At 39.0% G+C, this 24,151-nt stretch overlaps 1 protein-coding gene across 1 annotated transcript; it reads left to right on the top strand.

Moving 5' to 3' along the window:
• LOC110579982 (lanosterol 14-alpha demethylase) lies at positions 1–20,381 on the top strand. Its single transcript, XM_021689625.1, has 10 exons — positions 1–336; positions 1,686–1,784; positions 5,307–5,483; positions 7,106–7,232; positions 9,263–9,437; positions 11,361–11,480; positions 11,890–12,085; positions 13,317–13,412; positions 13,990–14,158; positions 20,119–20,381. The coding sequence occupies exons 1-10, from the start codon at positions 163–165 to the stop codon at positions 20,295–20,297; spliced, it is 1,512 nt and encodes a 503-aa protein (XP_021545300.1). The 5' UTR covers positions 1–162; the 3' UTR covers positions 20,298–20,381.
• The last annotated feature ends 3,770 nt before the right edge of the window (positions 20,382–24,151 follow it).

The raw sequence follows: 24,151 nt of genomic DNA, 5'->3' as shown, positions 1-24,151 counted from the left end.
GAGAGTAGGGGGTGGGACTGGGCTTAGTAGGAGACCTGGAGGCCGGGGCCGCCTCCGGACGTCCATCTGCCGGCCTTACTCGCTCCATCGATTAGGAGGAGCGGCGGCGACCTTGGCCTCCAGCGTCTCCGGCGAACTGTAGTGGCTGCTGCGGCGGTCAGGATGATGTTGCTGGGTTTACTGCAGGCGGGCGGGTCGGTGCTGGGGCAGGCGATGGAGCGGGTGACCGGCGGCAACCTCCTGTCCATGCTGCTAATCGCCTGCGCCTTCACGCTTGGGCTAGTCTACCTGTTCCGCCTCGCAGTCGGCCACCTGGCCCCCCTGCCCGCCGAGGCGGTACGTGCACCCTGGGGGATCCGGGCGGGGGACGCAGCGACTACTGTGGTCTAACGGCTAGCGGGGCGACGACAAAGGCGGCCAAAGGGCTAGCGGGAGTGGCTGCCGAAGCCGTGGTCAGCTGAGCGGCGGCGACGGGCGCACTGGGGACGGGGAGGTGGCCGCAGCTCTGCTGCTTGTGGTCGCGACTTCCTTGGCCTTTCTGGCCTTGGTGTTGGGGGCTCTCAAGTCTGTAGCGATTCTGGCGGTGGCCGCATGTCTGGTCTTGGTGGGGGTCGTGCTTGTAGCGGTCACGGCTGTGCTGGCCGAAGTGCTGGTGCTCCTAATGGCCGTGGCCAGACTGATGGATGTGGCATTGAGCGCCCTGGTGGCCGTCATCTTGGGGACTGCCCTGGTGGGGCATCCTGTGGGCTGTAGTATCGCCCCTAATGGCGATTTATATCTGTATGAAGCGGGGAGTGTTTGGTAGGGTGGGAGTAACTGGATTGTCCCTTCTTATGATGCTAAGAAGTATCAGTTTCTTTAATTTAGTGTCTTTATTGACCACTAGCTTCATACACCAAGTAGCGTTTAAAACTGCTCTTTTACTGACAATGGAGTGTATGAACTATTGACCAAGTCGTTTTTAAAACCTGGGGCATCTAAAGTACCTTTTACAAGGAGTGTGAAGGAGTTCCTGCTAGTGCTGATCTACTCTCTCTAAAATCAGTGGATGAGGAGCGCTGGGTGGTTCAGTTGATTAAGCATCTGATCCTTGATCTCAGCTCAGGTCTTGATCTCAGGGTGGTGAATTTAAGCCTCACGCTGGGTGTGGAGCCTACTTAAAAAATAAAAAATAAAATCAGTGGATGAGATGTGTTCTCTTTCCTGATAAATGTAGCTTCTTAAACATTTCACATCTTTCTATACCTCAAGTTACTGTTTGTCTTTTTCTATACCTTCTTTAGGCAAGATTCCGGAACTAAAATTGTGAGTGGTAGTGGTAAAGACAATATAGTTTGATTTTCCTGTGTGGTTTTTTTTTTTTTTTTTTTTGCTAATGTTTAAGTAAGTTGCCTAGAGCCCACCAATAAATAATATTGGACATATTCTGGACAGTATTCAGCATGTGTAATTACAACACCTTTGTGTTTGTCTAGTCACTTATACCATGTTTTGAGTTTCTGTTCTTTTGACTATGGCCACTCTCCTAAGATACTTGCAGTTTGGCTGTTTTTAAGTTACTGTTGATGCTTTATTTTTTGGTAACTTTTTAGTATTAGTGGTAAATTTCATTTGTTTGGTCAGGAAACTAAACTGGATATCTCAAAATGAAATGTGAACCCCCAATTTTTTGTTTTCTCTTGCAGAAAAGTCCACCATACATTTTCTCTCCAGTTCCATTCCTTGGACATGCCATAGCATTTGGGAAAAGTCCAATTGAATTCCTAGAAAATGCATATGAGAAGGTAAGTGTTCCAAATAATTATAGGAAAAGAAATTAGTGCTTTTCAAACTTTTCTTTAAATGGCAGAACATTAAAAATAGTGTAATCTTAGGCTTATCCCGAGTATAGGAAACCAATTAAATTGGAGCTACTCCTGTTTAAGAGCTGGAGGGGTCTTGGAGACTCTTGTAACTTCTCCTGTGTCCTGGGTGATCTCTGAGACATCACTAGCCTAAATTTTGTACTTACTGATCATAGTTAAGATTGATACTGATTGACCCTTCTTTTTCTTAACCAGTCACCTGTGGAATTTTCTAACCTGCTCTACACATCTGTGACTTCAGTTTCACTTGGATGACCCACAAGATACCATGGCCAAGTCAGATCTTTGCCCCTCTTCTCTCTCATGAGCTTTCTCATACCAATTCAGCCATTTATTCCACAGTCCCACTATGAATTGTTGTCACTCTTAACTCTTTCAGCTCCACAATATAAATTTAGACACTTTAGTCTTAGACCCCTTCTTTTCTTGGCTTGCCTCTTGCCTCCACAGCAACTTCCATTAGAACCATTCTTTGACCTCATTAGATCTTCCAGTCCATTGTCCCATTTACTTTCTCCTGATCTATTAGCCTCCTTTCTTTGCTTCGTTTTCCAGTTTGGGACAGTGGTCCATCATTTCAGTTCCACTGTGGCCAATACCCTACATTTCCTTGCCCTGGATCTTTTCATTTTGCTTACCTGGTAAAACCCCAGACTTGGAGGGATTTTTTTTCTTCTTCTTTTCTTCCTTGCACCAGATTAGTTCCTTCCTAATTTCATGATCCCCTACCCTGAATGAACTTTGAACACTGCTAAACAATTGTGTTATGCCAAAGTATGGTTGGCCTACTTTCCATTTCCCACAATGATGATTCAAACCTTCACTTTTCTAAACTTCTGAGTCTTCCTGTCTATCAAAGCAGATGACTTTGTCTCCTCTTTAGAGATATAAAACCATCCAAAGAGAACTTTCTCATGCTCCCACTTTCAAACATGCATTCTCTTTTCTTCCTGTTACACTAATTATAAAACATTTACTTTGTGCCACTAACTTAGTGCTTTACATAGATTATCTTACTGAAGCTCCACAAAAATCCTTTCAGGTATATCCATTATATAGATGATAAAACTGAGAAACAGGTTATATAATTTGTTCTTGGGCTCACCATTGGCTAGTGGCCAAACCAGGATTTATACATGGTCTAATTTCCAAGTCTGTGCTTTTAATAATAATAATAATAATAGTAGTAGTAGTAGTAGTAATAAACACACGTAATATTTACTATGGCCAATACACTCTTTTCTAATATATCTATAATATCTATATATACACACACATATCCTGGATAAAATGATATATATTTAATCTTGGTAATAGTAGGTACTATTATTTCCATTTTATGGATGAGGGAAACTGAAGTACAGAGAGGTTAAGTTTTCTGACTATACAATCAAGGTCACAACAGCTAACAGGTGGAGGACCTGGGATGTGAACCTTGGCAGTCTGGCTCCAGAATCTTGTGCTCTGAGCCCACTAGGTGCTATCATGTTCATTTTATACTATTTTGCTTCCTATTGGAGGTTAAAGTCTCAATCCATCTTTGGTCAGGAACCTTATGCTATTATTTCTTCTTTCTGTAGTGACTTCCTTCAACTGGATCTTTTCCATTTTCTCTGAAAATTTTTCAAAAGTCACTCATTTAAAAAGACCAGAGCTTCTCTTGACTTACTCAGTCTCCTCTCACTTTCCTCCCCCATTAGCAAGTTTTCTGTATGTACTCTCTCTCTTTCCACATGTCCTGTTTCCTTATTCTTCAGTCCACCCTAGTCTGCCTGTCAGCCCCTTCACTAATGAGCTCCGTGTCCTAGTTCAATGAACTTGATCCCTCAGCTGTATTTGTCACTGGTAACTCCTCCCTCCTTAAATGTGGCTTCTTTCATCCCCCCCTGCCCCCTATTTCTCTGACTGCTTTTTCTCTAACTCAGTAGTGGGCTTATGCCTGGGCATTTACCGTTGGGGTTCATGGAGGTTTGGTCCTTGGCCTTTAGTCTTTCTTAGGTGATCTCATCTCTAACCTGCAGCTTCAGTTATCAGCCGTAGGTAGATGACACCCAAATTAATGTCTCTGCTCAGGTCTCTTCTCCAGCTCCTGACCTGGATGTCCCAACTCCCACGTGATTTTTCCTGCGTTGTCTCAAAGGCACCTGAAATCCAACATTTCTGAAGGCTAACCCTTGGTTTTTCTCTCTTCAATCCTGGTTGTCCTGTTTTCTCTTCTCACCATTTTTCTGTTTTCCAGAAGCCTAGGATTCCTTCTTGATACTTCCCTCCCTCAATCCATTGCCGTCTGCAAATTCTCTCTCCAAAATAATTCAGTATCCATCTGCTTCTCTGTGCACTGCCCCATCATTACCATGTAGCAAGTTTTCATCATCAGGTTCCTGCATAGGCTCTAACTGGTCCTCTGACATTCCTTCTGCTCTTGTTCCTCCCCCCTCCATATAGCAGCCAGAGGGATCTTTCTTTTAAAATATGCATATATCAGTGGGTCCCTCCCATGCAGTTTAAAATCTTCTATGGCTTTCTATTGCTTGTAAGGAAAAAACTTCCTGAATATGGCTTATGAGACTATGTATGGTCTAGGCCCTGCAGACTCAGCTCTCATCTTGTCCTCCCCCCCATTAGGATCTTTGTGCATGCCTGGCTGCCATGCTGACTCCTCCTCATCCTTCAAGCCTCAGCTCAGGTGGCCTTGCCTCTCTTTGGTCTCTCTTTTATCAGTTCTCTTCTCCCAGAATTGCTTTCCTTCCTGTAGTACTTGTCACATTTGCAATTTTACATTTGTTAATGTGATTATTTGATTAAGTTGTATCTTTTTCAATAGACTAAGCTACATGAGTCAGAGACAGTATTTTTGTTCACAATTGTATCCCCAGAGCCTGGTCTTGAATAATAATCAGATAACTGCAAGGTAAAGCATTTAACACCCAGCCAGATTAACGGAAAATTAAAAATGAAATCATTTGGTGTTGGTGAGATAGTAGTAAACTGGATAACTAAATAAACTTCTGATGTCTTCACATAGCAAATACAATAGGACAGGTCATAACCTTTAGGTGACCCCTATAAGTTTATCCTTAACCAAGGGGGTAAAAAATCTGTATTCTCAGAGAAACTCATTGCAGAATTATCCATAATAAGTAAAGAACTGACATATCACCCATATGTCCAATAATGAAAGAATAATTATTAAAATTATAATGTCTGGGTAAAGGATAGAAAATATTTTCAGTATAAATTGAAAACAGAATAAAAAGTTTATATTTCACTTGCAACTGGATGAAAATAATTATAAATTTGGACAAAGACTGGGTGAATAATTGCATTAAGGTTTATGCATGTTTTAATTTTCAAAAATGTTTTGTGAATTAATAAATTAGTGTTTCTTTTAGTGATACATATTTTTCAGTACCATCACTGTGGCTACTTTTCTTTCTTTAGTATGGACCTGTATTTAGTTTTACCATGGTGGGCAAGACATTTACTTACCTTCTGGGGAGTGATGCTGCTGCACTGCTTTTTAATAGTAAAAATGAGGACCTGAATGCGGAAGATGTCTACAGTCGTCTGACAACACCTGTGTTTGGGAAGGGAGTTGCATATGATGTGCCAAATCCAGTAGGTGACCCTGTTACCTTCCAGCAAAATCTATGATATAATAGTTAACAGCTAGTAGTGTAATACTGTACATTTAGAATGTAGAAACAATTTATTCTTTGGTTCAGAAATCTGAAGAATGAGACATTAAAAAGAAAAGGCCTGGTAACTGACAAAGAATGGGTATTCTGTTTTATAGCTGCAGGCATGGGCTAAGCAATTTTAAAGGTTGCCTGTACAAAGAAAGAGAATCAATGATGAACTTAGGGCATTGATTCGAGTGGGTAACAAGAAAATCCCATCATTTCCTCAAAAGGGCCTCCTATGCCTCTACTCCTGCCTGAAATTCTAGCATAAGAGCTCTTTTGAGCTAAAGATTGTTGGCTTTGGAAGTTTGTGTGATTTCTTTTCCCCTCCTGAAGTCAAATATTAGAGTGCTGCAAATTGATGCAAAACACAAATGAGATCATTGGCTCAGTAGCTTGGTGTGGGCTCTGGCTGAGATCGTACCACACATGCCCTAGTATCCTAGCGTAGCAGTTAAGAGTTGACATCAAGTGTTATTTCTGGGGATGAGCGAGGTGTGGGGAATGAGGGGCTCCTCAAGGCCAAAAGCAAGAACCCTAGAAAATCCCTCTGGTCAGATATATCTATTCATTTTTTCACACTGCTAATCAGATTCTTTTTTTTTTTTTTAAAGATTTTATTTATTTATTTGAGAGAGAGAGAGCATGAGAAGGGGGAGGGTCAGAGGGAGAAGCAGACTCCCTGCTGAGCAGGGAGCCTGACGTGGGACTCGATCCCGGGACTCCAGGATCATGACCTGAGCCGAAGGCAGTCGCTCAACCAACTGAGCCACCCAGGCGCCCAATGAAACTTTATTTATTTATTTTTTTAATAAAGATTTTATTTATTATTTGACAGAGAATGAGAGAGAGCGAGTACATGAGAGGGGGGAGGGTCAGAGGGAGAAGCAGACTCCCTGCCGAGCAGGGAGCCTGATGCGGGACTCGATCCTGGGACTCCAGGATCATGACCTGAGCCGAAGGCAGTTGCTTAACCGACTGAGCCACCCAGGCGCCCGCTAATCAGATTCTTAAAATAGAAATGTCCCAATGGGTTAAAACCATTAGTTGTCTTAGTGTGAATCTATTTCAATCAGACTATATTGAATTCTCATTAAACTTCTGGAAGATAGTGAGAGGAATGATACTTGTTTGGGAATGGAATGGGAGAGTATGTGAAGTGGGATAAAAATGATATGGAAGCATAATGAACCTTTGGGGGCTTGTGTTGGTATCTGGGTTGGGTTGGGATGCTAGAAGATAACAGGAAAGGGAAGCCCTGCGGTCTGGAGTGGGAAAATGCATATGTAGGAAGGAAAGGCAGTGGGATTCCTAATTTATCATTAGTTGAGCGCCCGCATACCAGGTTACCTCTACATGTTACTTCAGATCCATATAAATGCTCTAAGTTTCCCATGTTTGGTATAGTTTTAAAAAATCCTTTTACTGTTTTTATTTTCAATATCTTTTTTTAAAATATTCTTTTCTTTGAGTGTTACATATAATAACCCAGATGAATCTTCTGATAAAACAAAATTGTGTTTTAATGCTTGGTATTATACTGTTAATATTTTGAAGGTTTTTTTGGAGCAGAAGAAAATGTTAAAAAGTGGACTTAACATAGCCCACTTTAGACAGCACGTTTCTATAATTGAGAAAGAAACAAAGGAGTACTTTCAGAGTTGGGGAGAAAGTGGAGAAAAAAGTAAGCAAACTGTTTTGGTTTTGCATTTGTCCTAGTATTTCTACTTTTTTTTATGACTAGAAATATAAGAATACGTGAGTGTTTGTGTGTGTAATGAAAAACCAACTGCAACATATGTAAAAACCACCTTAGATTTAATGGAAAGAATATGTTTTGATAACCTGAGAGGAAGTGATTATTGCTGTTCACTTAGCAACACCTTAAAATGGGTTAGTTAATGTGCATGTTATTCAGCTCATTTGTACAAATAATATAAAAATAACTCATTAAATTTTGAAATAAACTGAATTAATAAGGCTTTTTGCAAGGTCATTTTAAGACAATAAATAAAATAACTTTTTTTAACTCCCATGAGCAAGTAAAAGTCTAAATGATTTAATTTTGTATGTAATACCCTATCTATCTGATATTGTATGGGAATGATTTAGTTCATGAAAAAAGTAAATTTAAATACATAGGCTTAGTCTACCACCAACTATATGCTTTCTTGCATTATGTACAGAGTATAATGAGTATAACTTGATCTTCTTTGGATATTTATGTGAATCCATTCTTTATATTGGACAATTAAGTGTTCCTTTCAGAGAAAACTGCCCCCCCCAAAGCAGGACGCAACATCTGTCTCATAGGGCATTAAGACCTCTGTGTGGGTCCCCATGTTCTGGGTGTGGTCTTCAGTTTCTGTAATCCACCGAAAGCTGATGTGATGTATTTCTAACCATACAAGAAGCTGATGTATAAACAAACTAAAATGCCAACTTAATAAATACAAGTGAGACAAAGTTACAGCATTGAGAACACCAGAATTTGATAAACTTCATTGGCAAATCTAACTGGAAAGCCAAGGGACAATTGGAAGTTCATTTGGTAAACACGGAATTAAAGAACAAGGCATTAATTGGGTAATTTTTATGACTTTTAAATGTCATCGAAATGTGCTTCCCTGATGTATCTGTCTCTAGTTTGGGATATTACCAGTTGATGATTAGCTACAGTTTTCTTTTATATATAGTCAAGACCTCAAATTTTAGTCCTGGTCTTCCTGCTTTTGACCTGTGAAATAATCCATTCTTCAGTTTTTGGACTGCTGTTCTTTGGGAAGCACCTCATATGCACTAAATCACCTTTTTGCTGCTTTTGTTACACTGCGACTTGGAACTCCTGTAACTCTATTCATTTTTTTTTTTTTAGAAATTTTATTTATTTGTTTGACAGAGAAAGAGACAGCAAGAGCGGGAACACAAGCAGGGGGAGTGGGAGAGGGAGAAGCAGACTTCCTGCTGAGCAGGGAGCCGGATGTGGGGCTCGATCCCAGGACCCTGGGATCATGACCTGAGCAAAGGCAGATGCTTAATGACTGAGCCACCCAGGCACCCCTCTATTCATTTTTTTAAAAAGTTTTATTTTTAAGTAATCTCTATACCCAATGCGGGGCTCGAACTCACGACCTGAGATCAAGAATCACGTGCTCTACCAACTGAGCCAGCCAGGCGCCCCTCACTATATTCATTTTTATCTTCAGTTTATCTTTTTTTTTTTTTTAGGGTTTTTTTTTTTTTTAAGATTTTATTTATTTATTTGAGAGAGAGAGAGTGAGAGAGAGAAAGAGCACAAGAGGGGGGAGCGGGAGAGGGAGAAGCAGACTCCCTGCTGAGCAGGGAGCCCGATGCGGGACTCAATCCCGGGACTCCAGGATCATGACCTGAGCCGAAGGCAGTCGCTTAACCAACTGAGCCACCCAGGCGCCCTATCTTCAGTTTATCTTTTCAAGTTGAAGAGTCATGAGTGAGGTTTAGAGATGCCTTTGTGGCCTCTCTTTTGGCTGTCCAGAGGTGCTTCCCATCATGAGTTTCTTGTCTCTCTTTGTTGTATCCATATGTCTGTAGGCTTTTTTTGATGATATGAACAGGATCTTGTTGGTTCTTGAGTTTTTATTCTCACTTTTCCTTTGTAATACTTTTATATCTCTAAGCAGAAAATTTCAAAAGAATATTTGGCAATAGTAATGGGAATGATCTTTTTTCTTCTAGATTTGTTTGAAGCTCTTTCGGAGCTCATAATTTTAACAGCTAGCCATTGTTTACATGGAAAGGAAATCAGAAGTCAACTCAATGAGAAAGTGGCACAACTGTATGCAGATCTGGATGGAGGTTTTAGCCACGCAGCCTGGCTACTGCCAGGCTGGCTCCCTTTGCCTAGTTTCAGGTATGGCTAAAGACCCTATACTTGCTTATTTAACTGTAGAATTGCTGTAGTGTTGGCATGCTTTGCTTTAACCAAGATAAAAAATAAACATAAAACAGACAAATTAGGGAGATTATGAGCCCCAATTCTTCTATAAGAATTCAAGACAGGTTTTCTTTATATAGTGAGCTCATTTAAGCTCAGTTTCAGTTTATAAAAGAGGTCATTTGTTATCTAGCTATTCTAATTTAAAACCTACTTATCTCACATATTCCTTCTACTCAGGAAAGTCTCTGGACTCTACCTAAAAGTGATGCACCCCTCTAGGTACTTATTTGAAAATATTTGACTGTTTTATAGTCTATTGTGAAATTTCTTTGTTTTGAAGTAGTAAGTACCTTTCTTTACTTTTCTCTTTGTTTTCTTACAACTATACTGTGATTTCCTTAACGTCAGGGACCATCTGATACAAAGAAATATTGCTTATAGGACTCGACATATAGTTTAGTGTCTTGCTTATTAGTGGGCTTTCTGTTACCTGTTGATTCATTTCCGTTCAGGTGACAGATGGGGAGGAGTTAAATTGGTACTCCCTTTTCCTTCTAGTTCTGCTACTTCTATATAGTTACAGGATAAAGAGGGGGAGAAAAAGGGAAAGCCAGGAGAGATTCTCTGGAATTCTCTGGAACTCGTAATACTTTATATTTGTCAGGAGCTTTGCATTTTTCAAAATGCTTTCATCCGTAGCCTGTAGAGGGTTCTCCAGAAGTGTGCAACAAGCCCGTTTTTACCTTTTCTATCTCCTGGATGAAATCAGAAATTCCTGACTTCCTTTCAGCCCAGTCTTTCTCTGCCTTACCCAGACCAAATGATTGAACCGAATTATTCCGTGCCCTTTCTTAAAACAGGCCTTACGTTTTCCTGGCACTGCTGTGTTCCTGTCAGTAAACTGTCTTCTGCCCACATGGTCTCAGCAGAGCAGCAGTTTTATTGGAAGCCCAGTTGTGAAGGGGCTAGGCAGTCAGATCGCCTGGTGTGAAGTCGCAGCTCCGCTGCTTTCTGGCTGTGTGGAACTGTGCAGCTACCTGTGAAGTGAGGCTAAGAGCATCTACCTCACGGGAGGTCAAAGTGGCCAGTTCACTTTCCGAAACACTTAGAGTACCTGTTACCTAGTGAGCACCCTCCTTTAAAGGGAAGGTTTGGGGAACTGAAGTTTGTTTTCTGCCTCCTAGTATTTTTTGCCCCCCTACAAAACCATGTTGTCTCAGAAGATGAAAAGTAGAATCAAATCCTGTATACTGTCATCATGTTCTACATCCTAGATTTAGGTCATCCTAAATAAATCTTAGGTTTATTCAAGTTCTGAATCCTATAGAAAAACCAGAATCACTCTTCATCTGCTTCAAGAATTAATTTGGTTAAAATTGGAATTTCGTTAAAGTATTCTGCTTTCTGTTAAACTGGAAAATGATTCTAAAGGAATAATCACAGTCTTGCTTTAGACCTTTTGTTAGAACACAGGAAGTATGTTAAGAATCAGGGATATGTATGTTCGGATGCTAGAAATTTCTAACAGTATAAGATTTTATTTATTTTTTTTTTTATGTTAATCACCATACATTATTACATCATTAGTTTTTGATGTAGTGTTCCATGATTCCTTGTTTGCATATAACACCCAGTGCTCCATGCAATACGTGCCCTCCTTAATACCCATCACCAGGCTAACCCATCCCCTCACCCCCCTCCCCTCTAGAACCCTCAGTTTGTTTCTCAGAGTCCATAGTCTCTCATGGTTCATCTAACTTCTTTTTTTCTTTTGGTTCTGAGTTTTTTGTCAATTATTTGAGTCATTCTTAAGCTAGGTCCTGGTTATTTTCAAAATGAATCTGATGCCAGAAAGTATGACATTATTTTTTAGTCATTTTTGTCTTTGAATTGCAGACGCAGGGACAGAGCTCATCGAGAGATCAAGAATATTTTCTATAAAGCAATCCAGAAGCGCAGACAGTCAGAAGAAAAAATTGATGACATTCTCCAAACTTTACTAGATTCTACTTACAAGTAAGAGCTGTTCGAATCACATGTTAAGCTGAAGCAGGCAATTTCAATACAAAGTTAAAAAATATGTCCAGTTAAAAAGTAGTGATGTTGACAAAATTAGTAGCTATGAGCCTTGGGCTTGTTAAATGGATGAGACACGAATTAATGGGATCCCATTGCCTTCCTGGAGCCCAAGGACCAGGCATGGGGCAACGCCTGCTGACAAACTGCAGCAACATCTTTTGTAATGAAAATCATACATTTCTTTGGTCTGTCTCTTTCTCCGCAGGGGAAAAAATTCTCACTTGTGATGGGCAAATGCAAGAGACTATTACACCTGAAAAGTTTATTCACTACGACCCTTTATTTAAATGTGAAGGCATGAAATGGTCTGCCAAACTGTTAAATTTGTGTGTGACTCCTTCCTTAGGGATGGGCGCCCTCTGACAGACGACGAAGTAGCAGGCATGCTTATTGGACTGCTGTTGGCAGGCCAGCACACGTCCTCAACTACTAGTGCCTGGATGGGCTTCTTCTTGGCCAGAGACAAAACACTTCAAGAAAAATGTTATTTAGAACAGAAAACAGTCTGTGGAGAAGATCTGCCTCCTTTAACTTATGACCAGGTTTGTTGGATTTTTAGTTTCACTGCTGGCTTTATGACTTCGAGTATCTAATGAGTGGCTAGTTTTTAAAGGGGACAATTTGATATATTCTATTTACTATAGATTAAATTGCTTAGCTTTTTTTAGAAAAGTCCCCATGGCCCTCCTTGAAATGTCTTCATATTGGATTCAGTGTGCTAGTATTTTGTTGAGGATTTTTGCATCTGTGTTCATGAGGGATACTGATGTGTAGTTTTGTCATGAGGTCTTTGACAGGTTTTGGTATACAGAGTAATGCTGGTCTCAAAGAAAGAGTCTATAAGTGTTCCCTCCTCTTTTATTTTTTTGGAAGAGTCTGTGAAGGATTGATACTAATTCTTTCTTACATGTCTGGTTAGAATTCACCAGTGAAGCCATTGGAGTCTGTGCTTTTCTTTGTGGGAAGTTGTTTGATTACTTGTTATACATCTATTCCTACGTTCTGGTTCTTCTTGAGTCTTTGGTTTGTGTCCTTCTAGGAATTTGTCCATTTTCATCTAGGTTACCTAATTCGTTGGCTTACAATTGTTACAGTGTTCTCTTACAATCCTTTCTATTTCTGTAAGGCCAGCAGTGATGTCTCTTTCATTCCTGATTTTGTAACTTTTAAAGTAATAGCTTAATTGATATATAATTGACATACCATAGAGTCAGTCCATTTAGAGTATCTAACTTACTGTTTTTTGATATATTCAGAATTGTGGAAACTATCACAATTTTAGAACATTTAAATCACTTCCAAAAGAAAGCCGGTACCTGTTAGCAGTCACGCTCCATTTCCCCTGCCCCTGGCAACCACTGATCTACGTTTTGTCTGTATGGATTTGCTGTATCCTGGACATTTCGTATAAACGGGATCATACAGTATGTGGTCTTTTGTGACTGGCTTCTTTTGCTTAGCATGTTTTCAAGTTTCATCTGTGTGGTAGCATGATTTTTGCTAGTGTTTTCACTTTTTAGACAAGTGGATTTTTGCAGGCCCTTACTATGCCACTCTTCAGAGTGATTACCTCTTGTACTGATGGTATCTTGCCCTCTTTCCCTTGTTGACCATGGAAAGTGACAGAACAAGATAATCTCAGATACTGAACCAGTTACCTCTTTGCCCTTCTACCACAATAGAAACTATTTTATTATAACCCATAAGTTTAAACACATACTGCTGAAGTAAGTTAAATATTTCTAAAACTCCGGAAATGCTTTCCCTTTTTAGCTGAAGGATCTAAATTTACTTGATCGCTGTATAAAAGAAACATTAAGACTTCGACCTCCTATAATGACCATGATGAGAATGGCCAAAACTCCTCAGGTGAGTCTCTTGGTTAGATCTCCCCTTCCATTCCCCCAGTTTTTATTTATCAGAAAGAAGAAATATAACAGCAAAGAGAATTTTTTAAATTAAAAAAGTAGAATAATCGTTTCCACATAATTTCAATTTTTTATATTCGAACTCTGATATGTAATTATATATTCTATTTATATAGATATTTTTATATAATTAGAGAGTATACATGCTAATCTGTTCCCTGCATTTTTATTTAACAGTTAGGGTTTTAAAAATGGTAGTGTATTTTTTTCCTGGTTTAAAAAAAAGCATGTTTTATTAAAAATTCTGATAGTATGGAAATATACAAATCAGATTGTGAAAGGCTCCTTGATATCCCTCTGCTACCTCTGAGGCATTATGGCTTTTTTAAGTTTCCAGCCCAATGTTGGGTCACTTGGAAATCATCTTGAGTTAAAATAATTTTTAGCTGGCCTATCATCTAGCTAGTTTTTAAATATATGTATATCACATGTGTGTTAATGCTTTATTATACAACAGTCTGGTTATTTGGTAGAATAGTTTTATATTATCTAATGAAATATGTTGCTTTCATTTGTAGACCGTGGCAGGATATACCATTCCTCCAGGACATCAGGTGTGTGTCTCTCCCACTGTCAATCAAAGACTTAAAGACTCATGGATAGAACGTCTGGACTTTAATCCTGATCGCTACTTACAGGACAATCCAGCATCAGGAGAGAAGTTTGCTTACGTGCCATTTGGAGCTGGTAAGATACCATTTTACATTTGAAATGTTTGTTCTGATAATATATTTATGTCTGTCAAAATAATCCATATGAATTTTATTTATAAATATCTTTTCCTTTCCTCATAGGGACATTCCTGTAAACATTTGTAGGAGTATAATCTTTGCCAAGTTGGAAAAGTATTTTGTTTGTACTAAAGGAAATAGTTTTGTGAATCCTTATGTAAAGCTCTATTACCTTCTAACCAATTTAGTTTTTTGAGGGTTAATTTTAATAGTCCACCCTGTTTTCCCTTACAATAGTATTTTAAGCTCTTTGTGAATTGTTTTAAAGAACCACTGGAATTAGCACACCATTTAGGCAATTATTTCAGGCTAAATATGATAACAGATTATCAGTGTTTCAGAAAAGAGCAAAAGCAGTCTTGTTAAAATTGAAGCTTTTCTGGATTGTTAGTCAACTTTTTGGTCCTCTGTCTGTATCCTTAGGATAAAATGGCCTTTAAATTTGGGCAGGTCTTACATAGGTTTGCAAACTTCTGCATTTCAATTACCACTCTTAAATTATGCAGGCAGACCCTTGTTCCTGCAGTAATTTCTCTGTTCATTGGTACTCTACAGATTAAACTACATTTTATGACTTCTTGTTTAGTCTTTCCAAAGAGATTTGAAGTGGCACAACTTTTTTGTCACTGGTCACACTGTTTCCACACGTAAAGGAAAGTATAAAGTCCTTTAGGAACTTCAGATCTTAGTAACTCTAATAAATAAATTTAATAATATGGTATATAACATCACATATAAAAGAGTCATAGATTGTTCAAACAGTTGGAAGGGGCATTAGTTCTGTGGCCCAAAATCTGCCCCAAAGAGGAATCATTTCTAAACTGGTAATTGCCTGGACTGCACTGGAACTTTTTTAGGTAATAGATTCTCAGTCACCTTCTATGGCAGCTCCTTTTGTTTTTTGAACAGCTCCCATTTTTAAAAACTTACATTAAAGCTGTAATCTGGGGGCGCCTGGCTGGCTCAGTTGGTAGAGCATGTGACTCTTGGTCTCAGGGTCATGAGTTCAAGCCCCAAGTTGGGTGTGGAGCCTACTTAAAAAAAAAAAAAAGCTGTAATCTGTTTCCTTTTAACATCCCATTGTGTTTTAAACATCCCCTAATTGTGTTCTCTGAAGTTATATTGTATATCTTTGAGCTATCTGAATATAAGATATAATGTTCCCTCAAATTTTTCATCATTGTGCCAGTTTCCTAGGGCTACTTTAACTCCCACAAACTGGGTGACTTAAAACAATAGACATTTATTCTCCCACATTTTTGGAGGCCGGAAGTCTGAAATCAAGGTGTTGGCAGGGTCTTGCTCTCCCTGATGGCTCTAGGGGAGAGTCTTTCCTTGCTTTGTTCCAAACTTCCCGTGGCTCTTGGCAATCTTTGGCATTCCTTGGCTTGTAGCTACATCACTCTGATCACTTGCCTATCTTCACTTGGCCATCTGCCCTGTGCATGTCTCTTTGAGTCTGTGCATGGCTTTCTTTGAGGGACACCAGCACTGGATTTAGGGCTCACCCTAACCCGGTATGACTTCATCGTAACTAATTATATCTGCAAAGTCTGATTCCTGAGTAGACATGAATTTTGGGGGGACACTGTTCTACCCCATTTGATCATCATGTTAAGTATGTCCAGTTTCTTCAATCATGACTTTGTGTAATTTTTTCTGTGTTGGTGCATGTAGCATGTAGCTTATTCATTTTCATAATTTACCTTTTGTGAATCATCAGAATATATCCATTTTTCTATTAATTCATAGTTAGGATAGTTCTAGTTTCCTGCTATTAAAAATAATCCTTTAATCTCCCTGTGAGTAAGCCAACCCTCTCCTTAGTTGTTATATTTGAATATGGAATGGTTTGTAAACACCCTTCTTAAATAGGGCTCTTAGAAGTAAATGCATTTATGGGCCACACAGCACTGTGCTTAATAATACGCATTTTTTTGTTAATTTTTTTTTCTATTTAATCTTCACAACCACACTATGAAGAAGGGGGACTGTCTTATTCATTTTTCAGAAATGGAAACCAAGGCTTAGTAAGGCTTTTTTCAGTTCTAATAATTTGACTTGATCTTTTTGTATTCCCTGAAAAGCCATCTTTTGTTATTGAGCTTACTACTTTATGAGGTTTTGGTAGGCTGGAGAGATTGGAAGGCATTAGTTCTTTCTGGCTTAAATATTTCTGATACCATCTTTTATTAAGTTTGTCTTTCTGGCTTTTATATATAACTTTTTAAAAATACACGAATTGTATTTTTTGTTATTAAAATTTCTCTGGCATTTTAATAAAAATTTCAAAGCAAAGTCAAAAGAATTTTATACTGAACATTCATATACCCATTATCTAGATTCTGCCATTGACATTTTACTTGCACTTGTTTTATCACATATCCGTCCATCAATCCATTTATTTTTCAGGTGCATTTCAAAGTAAACTGCATACATCAGTATATGTCTTCCTGAATTTTTCAGCAAGTATATAATAAAGTTCAGTATTCTAGTTTTGATGTAAAATTTTACAATGAAATACTCGTCAGTATTGTTTTGACAAATGAATAACCTCAGTCAAACCTAATTTATTGACTTTTAAAATTGTTAGCTTCCTGGTCCTGTCTAAAAACCTTTGTCTGGCCCCAAGTCATGAAGACATTCTCATCTCTTATTCCCTATTAAAATTTGATGGTTTGGGACACCTTGGTGGCTCTGTTGGTTAAGCGTCTGCCTTTGGCTCAGGTCATGATCTCAGGGTCCTAGGATCAAGCCCTGAATTGGGCTCCCTGCTCAGCAGGGCATCTGCTTCTCCTTCTCACTGTGGTCCCCCACTCCGCCACCCCTTCCGCTTGTGCTCTCTGCCCTCTCTTGTTCTCTAATAAAATCTTTAAAAAAAATTTGATGGTTTTAGCATTTATGTTTAGGCCTATGATCATCTGGAATTAGTTTTTGAGTTTGGTGTGAGACAGGAATTGAGGGTTTTTGGTTTATTTTTTTTTAAAGATTTTATTTACTGGGATGCCTGGGTGGCTCAGTCGGTTGGGTGTCTGCCGTCGGCTCAGGTCATGATCCCAGGGTCCTGGGATCGAGTCCCGCATCGGGCTCCTTGCTCAGCGGGGAGCCTGCTTCTCCTCCCTCTGTCCCTCCCCTGTTCATGTGTGCTCTCTGTCAAGTAAATGGATAAAAATCTTAAAAAAAAAAAAAAAAAAAGATTTTATTTGAGAGAGCGAGCAAGAGCATGTACAAGGCAGGGAGGGCTGAGCTGGGAGCCTGATGCGGGGCTCAATCCCAGGACCCTGGGATCATGACCTGAGCCAAAGGCGGACGCTTAACTGACTAAGCCACCCAGGCACCACCTCTGCTTTCTTTTAATATTAGATACATAGTTATTCCCATACCATGTGTTGAAAAGACTTTTTCTCCATTGGCTTGCTTTATTTACTGCCTTTCTTGATAATCAAATAACTATAAAAGTATGTCTTGGCTCTTTGCTGTGTTCCATTGTTCTGTTTGTTGAGCCCTATCGAGAACCACATTGTCTTGGTTGCTGTGAAAGAAAAACCACCCCACTTTCTACCCTACACTCACTTAGAACACTTCTGACAACAGTTCTGGTCACCAAATGTTGTTTTTCTCACACTAATTCTCTCTGGACACCCACTGGGTTTCCTACAGTTCAACTCAGTTCAGACACTATCCACCTGGGGTTAGCCACAGACCCCATAGGTTAAGGGCTTAGTCTCACAAGATTCCCTCTTGCCCCCCATCACTTCAGATACCAATTGCAAGTCCAGGTTGTCTCCTGTTCTTCTGACCAGTGGGCTGTAAATCAGAGGTTTTCTTGATCCCCTCCTTGAGGTTCCACAGTTTCTTAAAATGGCTCACAGAACTCAGAAAGCAGTTTATTTACTGGATTAACAGTTTATTACAAAGGTGGGGGATACAACTCAGGAACAGCTGATTGAAGAGATGCATAGGGCAAGGTATGGGGGAAAGGGCACAGAGCTTCCATGCCTTCTGGGTATGCCACCATCTCCATATGTTCACCAACCTGGAAAGCTCTCTGAATACGACTTCTCAATCTTCCATACTATAGGGACTTTTGTGAAGACTTCATTATGTAGGCATGATTGATTAAATCACTGGTGAATAATTCAACCTCCAGCCCCTTCTCCCATCTGGAGGTCAGGGGTTAGGGCTATAAGTTCTAACCCTTTAAGCACATGGTTGGTTCCCTTGGCAGCCAGGCCCTACTCTGAGGGGATTTCCAAAAGTCCCCTCATTAACAAACTCAAGTGTGGTTGAAAGGGGCTTGTTATGAATAACAAAAGTCTTCTGACTTCTTTTATTGCTCTTTGCTCTTAAATTCCAAGGTGTTTGAGGAGCTCTGTGCCAGGGATGGGAGAAAGCAAATATATATTTATTACAAACCACAGTATCACAGTTGCTATACCTTTAGTATTGAAGTCAAATTTGAAGTCAGTTTAAGTCTTACAACTTTTTTTTCCCACCCAAGACTGCTCCGTATATCCTAGGTCCTCCTTTGCATTTCCATATGCATTTTTTAAAAAGTTCTTATTTGAATTCGTTAGTTAACATACAGTGTAATATTAGTTTTAGGTATACAGTATAGTGATTAAACACTTCCATTCAACACCCAGTGCTCATTACAAGTACATGCCTTGATCCCTATCAACTATTTCTCCCTTTCCCCCACCCACCTCCATACTGATAACCATTAGTTTGTTCTCTATAGTTAAGAGTCTGTTTCTTGGTTTGCCTCTCTTTCCCCTTTGCTTGTTTGTTGTTTCTTAAATTCCACAAGTGAAATCAGATGGCATTTGTCGTTCTCTGACTTATTTTGCTTAGCATAATAGTCTCTAGCTCCATCCTTATTGTTGCAAATGGCAGGATTTCATTCTTTTTTATGGCTGAGTAATATTCCATTGTATATATATACCACATCTTTTTTATCCATTCATCAGTTGATGGATACTTGGGCTGTTTCCATAATTTGGCTATTGTAAATAATGCTGCTGTAAACATTGGGGTGCATGTATCCTTTTGAATTAGTGTTTTTTATCCATATGTATTTTAGAATCAACTTGTCAGTTTTTACATGTATATAACCTTTTAAATTTTGATCTTGTGTTGCTATTTTGATTTATTAAATCCCTTTTTCTTCCATTATTATTTTGAAATGGCATTTAAAGTTTTTTTTTAAAGATTGTATTTTTAAGTAATCTCTACACCCAGCATGGGGCTCGAACTCACAACTCTGAGATCAAGAATTGCACACACTCCACTGACTGAGCCAGGCAGGTGCCCCTGGCATTTAAAGTTTTGATTGGCGGGTTCATATTGACTTTTGACTAGGGCTCTCTTGGGACAGAAGCTAAGAATATTCTAGTATATTCCCAAAGTAGATTGTCATCATAGATTTCAAATCTTACATATATTTAAACTTAGATAGATGTGACATTTCAAAAAAAGTAATTAGAAAAGTGATTATATAATTATCCAAGTGCTATTTCCCTTAAAAAGAAACCTTGAAAATCTCCTGAGATTTTTATTTTTTTAAGATTTTTATTTGGCAGAGAGAGTGGGGGGAGTGGGAGAGGGAGAAGCAGGCTTCCCACTGAACAGGGAGCCCGATGTGGGGCTCGATCCCAGGACCCTGGGATCATGACCCCACCCAAAGGCAGACGCTTAATGACTGAGCCACCCAGGCGCCCCTTTTCTTTTTTTTTTCCTGAGATTTTTAACTATTTTATTTTACATTCTTCTTTTATGTGAAAAGAATGTCATCTTTTTCCTATATTATCTCTATATCTGCTGTCCCTCCAAACTGTAAACAAATTTATCATTCCAGGAGAAAAGACGGGAAAAAGAATTTCAATTGATTCTTAGAAAACTTTCTTTTTTTAACAGGGCGTCATCGTTGTATTGGGGAGAATTTTGCCTATGTTCAAATCAAGACAATTTGGTCCACTATGCTTCGTTTATATGAATTTGATCTCATTGATGGATATTTTCCCACTGTGAATTATACAACCATGATTCACACCCCTGAAAATCCAGTTATCCGATACGAACGAAGATCAAAATGAAAAGGGCTGCAGGGAACTAACAAACATGTAAAACATCACTGTAAACTGCAAAAGCATTTGAAGAGAATGAAGTTTATGAAACAACTCCTGGTGTATTCTTTTTTTGAGTATAATTTTAAAAGACAGCTAGCTTAACTTACGGTTTTTTTATTTTCTTAACTGAATGGTTCCATCAAATCTAATCGCATTTCAGATATTTCTTAATAGTTTTATGGTGGCTATTAAGGAAACCAAACTCATTAGTATGAAATTATTTAGGGGGATCTTGGTAATTGACAGATTCTAAACAGTTTCCAGGTATTAATCTTAACAAACGTAGCTCTTGGAAAGTAAGTTCAGGGTATTTACATCTTGGACTAGAGCTGCAAGTATAAAAAGGCCTAGAGGCCCAGGGAGATACTTGGAAGCTCAGATTATTTATTTACTGGGTAATGTTTGTGTGTGTGAGTGAGGATGGGTGGGTAGGGAATAAACTAATTTAAAGCCTTGGATAAAAAAGAATCCCATCAATTGTTTTGGTATGATGATACCTAGCAATGATGGAGCTATGCTGTAGAAAAAAAAAATGTTCTTTCAAATTTTATCTGGAAGAAGCTTTGTCTCCAGGAAACAGATCTGACAATGACTAATTACATTTCCTAAAAAATACTACTGTATTTTTTACACATGTATCTTGATCTAATTACTAAATATTACATATTTATCTACCTGATAAATTTCTATCTGGTTCCACGTGGTGACATAATGTGAAAGCCCAAAATAAAGTTCTTAAGGAATAGTTTTGTTCTCTTTGGCTCTAGGTGGTTTCCTGCTTCCTCTCTGGAATCTAATTAGGGATGTTTCTGTTATTAGTTCTGTTTATTAAAACTTAATTTAGGTTAACAACCTTTTTTTAAAAAAAAAAAAAAATACAAAATCAGAGACCAGGAACTCTGGCTTTAAGATAATGTGAAGTGTAGGGTCTTTGGGAATAGTATGATTGGTCGCATTGTTGCAGCCTGTGTTCAAGAATCAATTCAAAGTATAACTGGGGACCTGACTATATATACATGTTGTAATTTGACCACATAATCTGTTTTTACTGGATGAGGCCAAAATATTTTCCTTTATATATACGGGAAAGCTGCTAGAGGACTCATGTTAAACTCTTTGTGAAGGTGAAATCTCTGCTGTTGAGTTTTTCACATTATCTCTGAGAAAAAAATAGTCTAATTCACTAATTGTAAAGTGGTGTGCTTCACTGAGTGGAATTCAGGAATCTAGCAACTTGGATGGGGAAAAAAAAATTCCATCTTTGTACTAATTTCAAACTGTAATTTAGTATTTCCTTTATTTATGAAGCAACAAACTACTAGTATTAGCAGTACCCATGATTTTGAGAACAAAAATCACAGATTTTCTGTATCACATTAAGATATTTCAGATCTCCTGAAATGTCTTTTACTTCCATCATTACTTTAAAATTATGGGAGTTATTAGATCAACTGCTAGATCTTATTTCTAAAAATGTATTTTTTTTTTTAAAGATTTTATTTATTTATTTTGACAGAGAGAGACAGAGGGAATACAAGCAGGGGGAGTGGGAGAGGGAGAAGCAGGCTTCCTGCTGAGCAGAGAGCCTGATGTGGGGCTCGATCCCAGGACCCTGGGATCATGACCTGAGCTGAAGGCAGATGCTTAATGACTAAGCCATCCAGGCACCCCTAAAAATGTACTATTTCTATGTAATTGGTTTCTTTTGCAACCCCATACATATTACGTGTTTAAAAGCACTATTCTGAGAAGGATCCCATAGTTTTCACCAAGACTTCTAGAGAGGTTCATGGCACAAAAAAAGCTCAAACCCCGAGTAAGGCTAGTCTGTGTTTAGTGAGTAGTTTGTTTTAGACTTGAATAGACTTAATTTTTTTCTTATTATTAACATATAATGTATTATTTGTTTCAGGGGTACAGGTCTGTGATTCATCAGTCTTACACAATTCACAGCGCTCACCATAGTACATACCCTCCCCAATGTCCATCACCCAGCCACCCCATCCCTCCCACCCCCCCTCCACTCCAGCAACCCTCAGTTTGTTTCCTGAGATTAAGAGTCTCCTATGCTTTGTCTCCCTCTCTGGTTTCGTCTTGTTTCACTTTTTTCCTCTCTTCCCCTGTGATCCTCTGCCTTGTTTCTCAAATTCCACATATCAGTGAGATATGATAATTGTCTCTCTGATTTACTTACTTCGCTTAGCCTAATACCCTCTAGTTCCATCCACATCGTTGCAAATGGCAAGATTTCGTTTTTTTGATGCCTGCATAATATTCCACAACCACATCTTCTTTATCCATTCATCCGTCGATGACATCTGGGCTCTTTCCATAGTTTGGCTTTGAATAGACTTAATTTTTAACCACTGACTCATGACTGAGAAGCATCGACAAGTTGGACTGGAGAGGCCTGATGTCATAGGAGGGCTGATGGTCAGACGATGGGACACCTGTCCATCTGCTACCTTCTCCATTCTCTCTCACAGCAGAAGGGGCCTTGAATGGCAAGCTATACTAACTAAAAAAGGTTCTACTCAATTAAATGCTTTGGGATACATTCGTTATTTCTGGAACTCCTTAATTGGAACCCAGCTGCTAATATGGAAAAATTAAGTAATTTGAAATCTCCGAGAATGCAGAATTTGTTACCATAGCCTGTTTGTTGGTATAAAATCATAGAATGTCCAGGAGTAAGACAAAATCTTCAGGATGTAAGCATTAAATACTATTCCTCTTGCTGTTTCAGTGAGATGCCGTATTTCAGGGAGGATTCTGGTTCAGAAATGCTGAGATTTACATTATCTCTATGAGAGCTTCCCAATCTGGAATTTGGCTTGGACAGCAAGAATACTTCTTAATTCTGCTGCATTTAGTATTTTGGTTAATAAAATTTAAGATTCTTTCAGTTAAATGATTTCTGCATCATTCTAGTAGGCATGGCTTTGTGAAGACACACATTTGGACACAAGTAACACTAAACATAATAGGGCAATTATAGACTAATCATGAAAATATTAATATAGCTCTTAAAAAATACTATATGTAAAGTTGATAGAAAGTTACATAGAAAACTTCCTCAAGGGAGGGAGAGAAAAATCCCAATAGTATCTAAGATTAGGACAACTTTCTAAATCTCAAAATATATATATTTGAGATAATGAGATAATCTGCACTGCCACTGGCTGAATGTTCGTGTCCGTCTCCCCCCACCAAATTCTTATGTTGAAATCCAATCCTCAGTCTGTTGGTATCTGGAAGTGGGGCCTTTGGGAGGTGATAAGGTCATGGGGCAGATGTCTCATGAACGGGATTAATGTCCTTATAAAAGAGACCTCAGAAAGCTCCCTTGTCCCTTCTGCCATGCGAAGACAGAGCAAGAAGATTGTAGTCCATGAACCAGGAAGCAGGCCCTTCCCAGATACCAAATCTGTTGGCACCTTTATTTTTGACTTCCCAGCCTCCAGAACTGTGAGAAGTAAATTTCTACTGTTTATAAGCGATCTAGTCTATGGTATTTGGTTTACAGCAGCCTGCATGGACTAAGATATACACCAAGCACTATGTCTCAGTTAAAAATGAAGGTTCCAAGGGCGCCTGGGTGGCTCAGTCGGTTAAGCGACTGCCTTTGGCTCAGGTCATGATCCTGGAGTCCTGGGATCGAGTCCCACATTGGGCTCCCTGCTCGGCAGGGAGTCTGCTTCTCCCTCTGACCCTCCTCCCTCTCATGCTCTCTGTCTCTCATTCTCTCTCTCGCAAATAAATAAAATCTTAAAAAAAAAAAAAAATGAAGGTTCCAAAAAAAAGGTTCAAATACAGTGTGG

The sequence above is a fragment of the Neomonachus schauinslandi genome, chromosome 12 (assembly GCF_002201575.2).
Source record: "Neomonachus schauinslandi chromosome 12, ASM220157v2, whole genome shotgun sequence".
In the NCBI taxonomy this organism is placed as follows: domain Eukaryota; kingdom Metazoa; phylum Chordata; class Mammalia; order Carnivora; family Phocidae; genus Neomonachus; species Neomonachus schauinslandi.
This window is presented reverse-complemented; position numbering and strand designations above follow the sequence as displayed.

Excerpts from the sequence above, each read along its gene's own strand:
- LOC110579982 (XM_021689625.1), top strand. The coding sequence starts at position 163 with ATGATGTTGCTGGGTTTACTGCAGGCGGGCGGGTCGGTGCTGGGGCAG. Across the intron at positions 1,785-5,306 it reads TAGAAAATGCATATGAGAAG|TATGGACCTGTATTTAGTTT; the intron begins GTAAGTGTTCCA and ends TTCTTTCTTTAG. Across the intron at positions 9,438-11,360 it reads CTCCCTTTGCCTAGTTTCAG|ACGCAGGGACAGAGCTCATC; the intron begins GTATGGCTAAAG and ends TTTGAATTGCAG.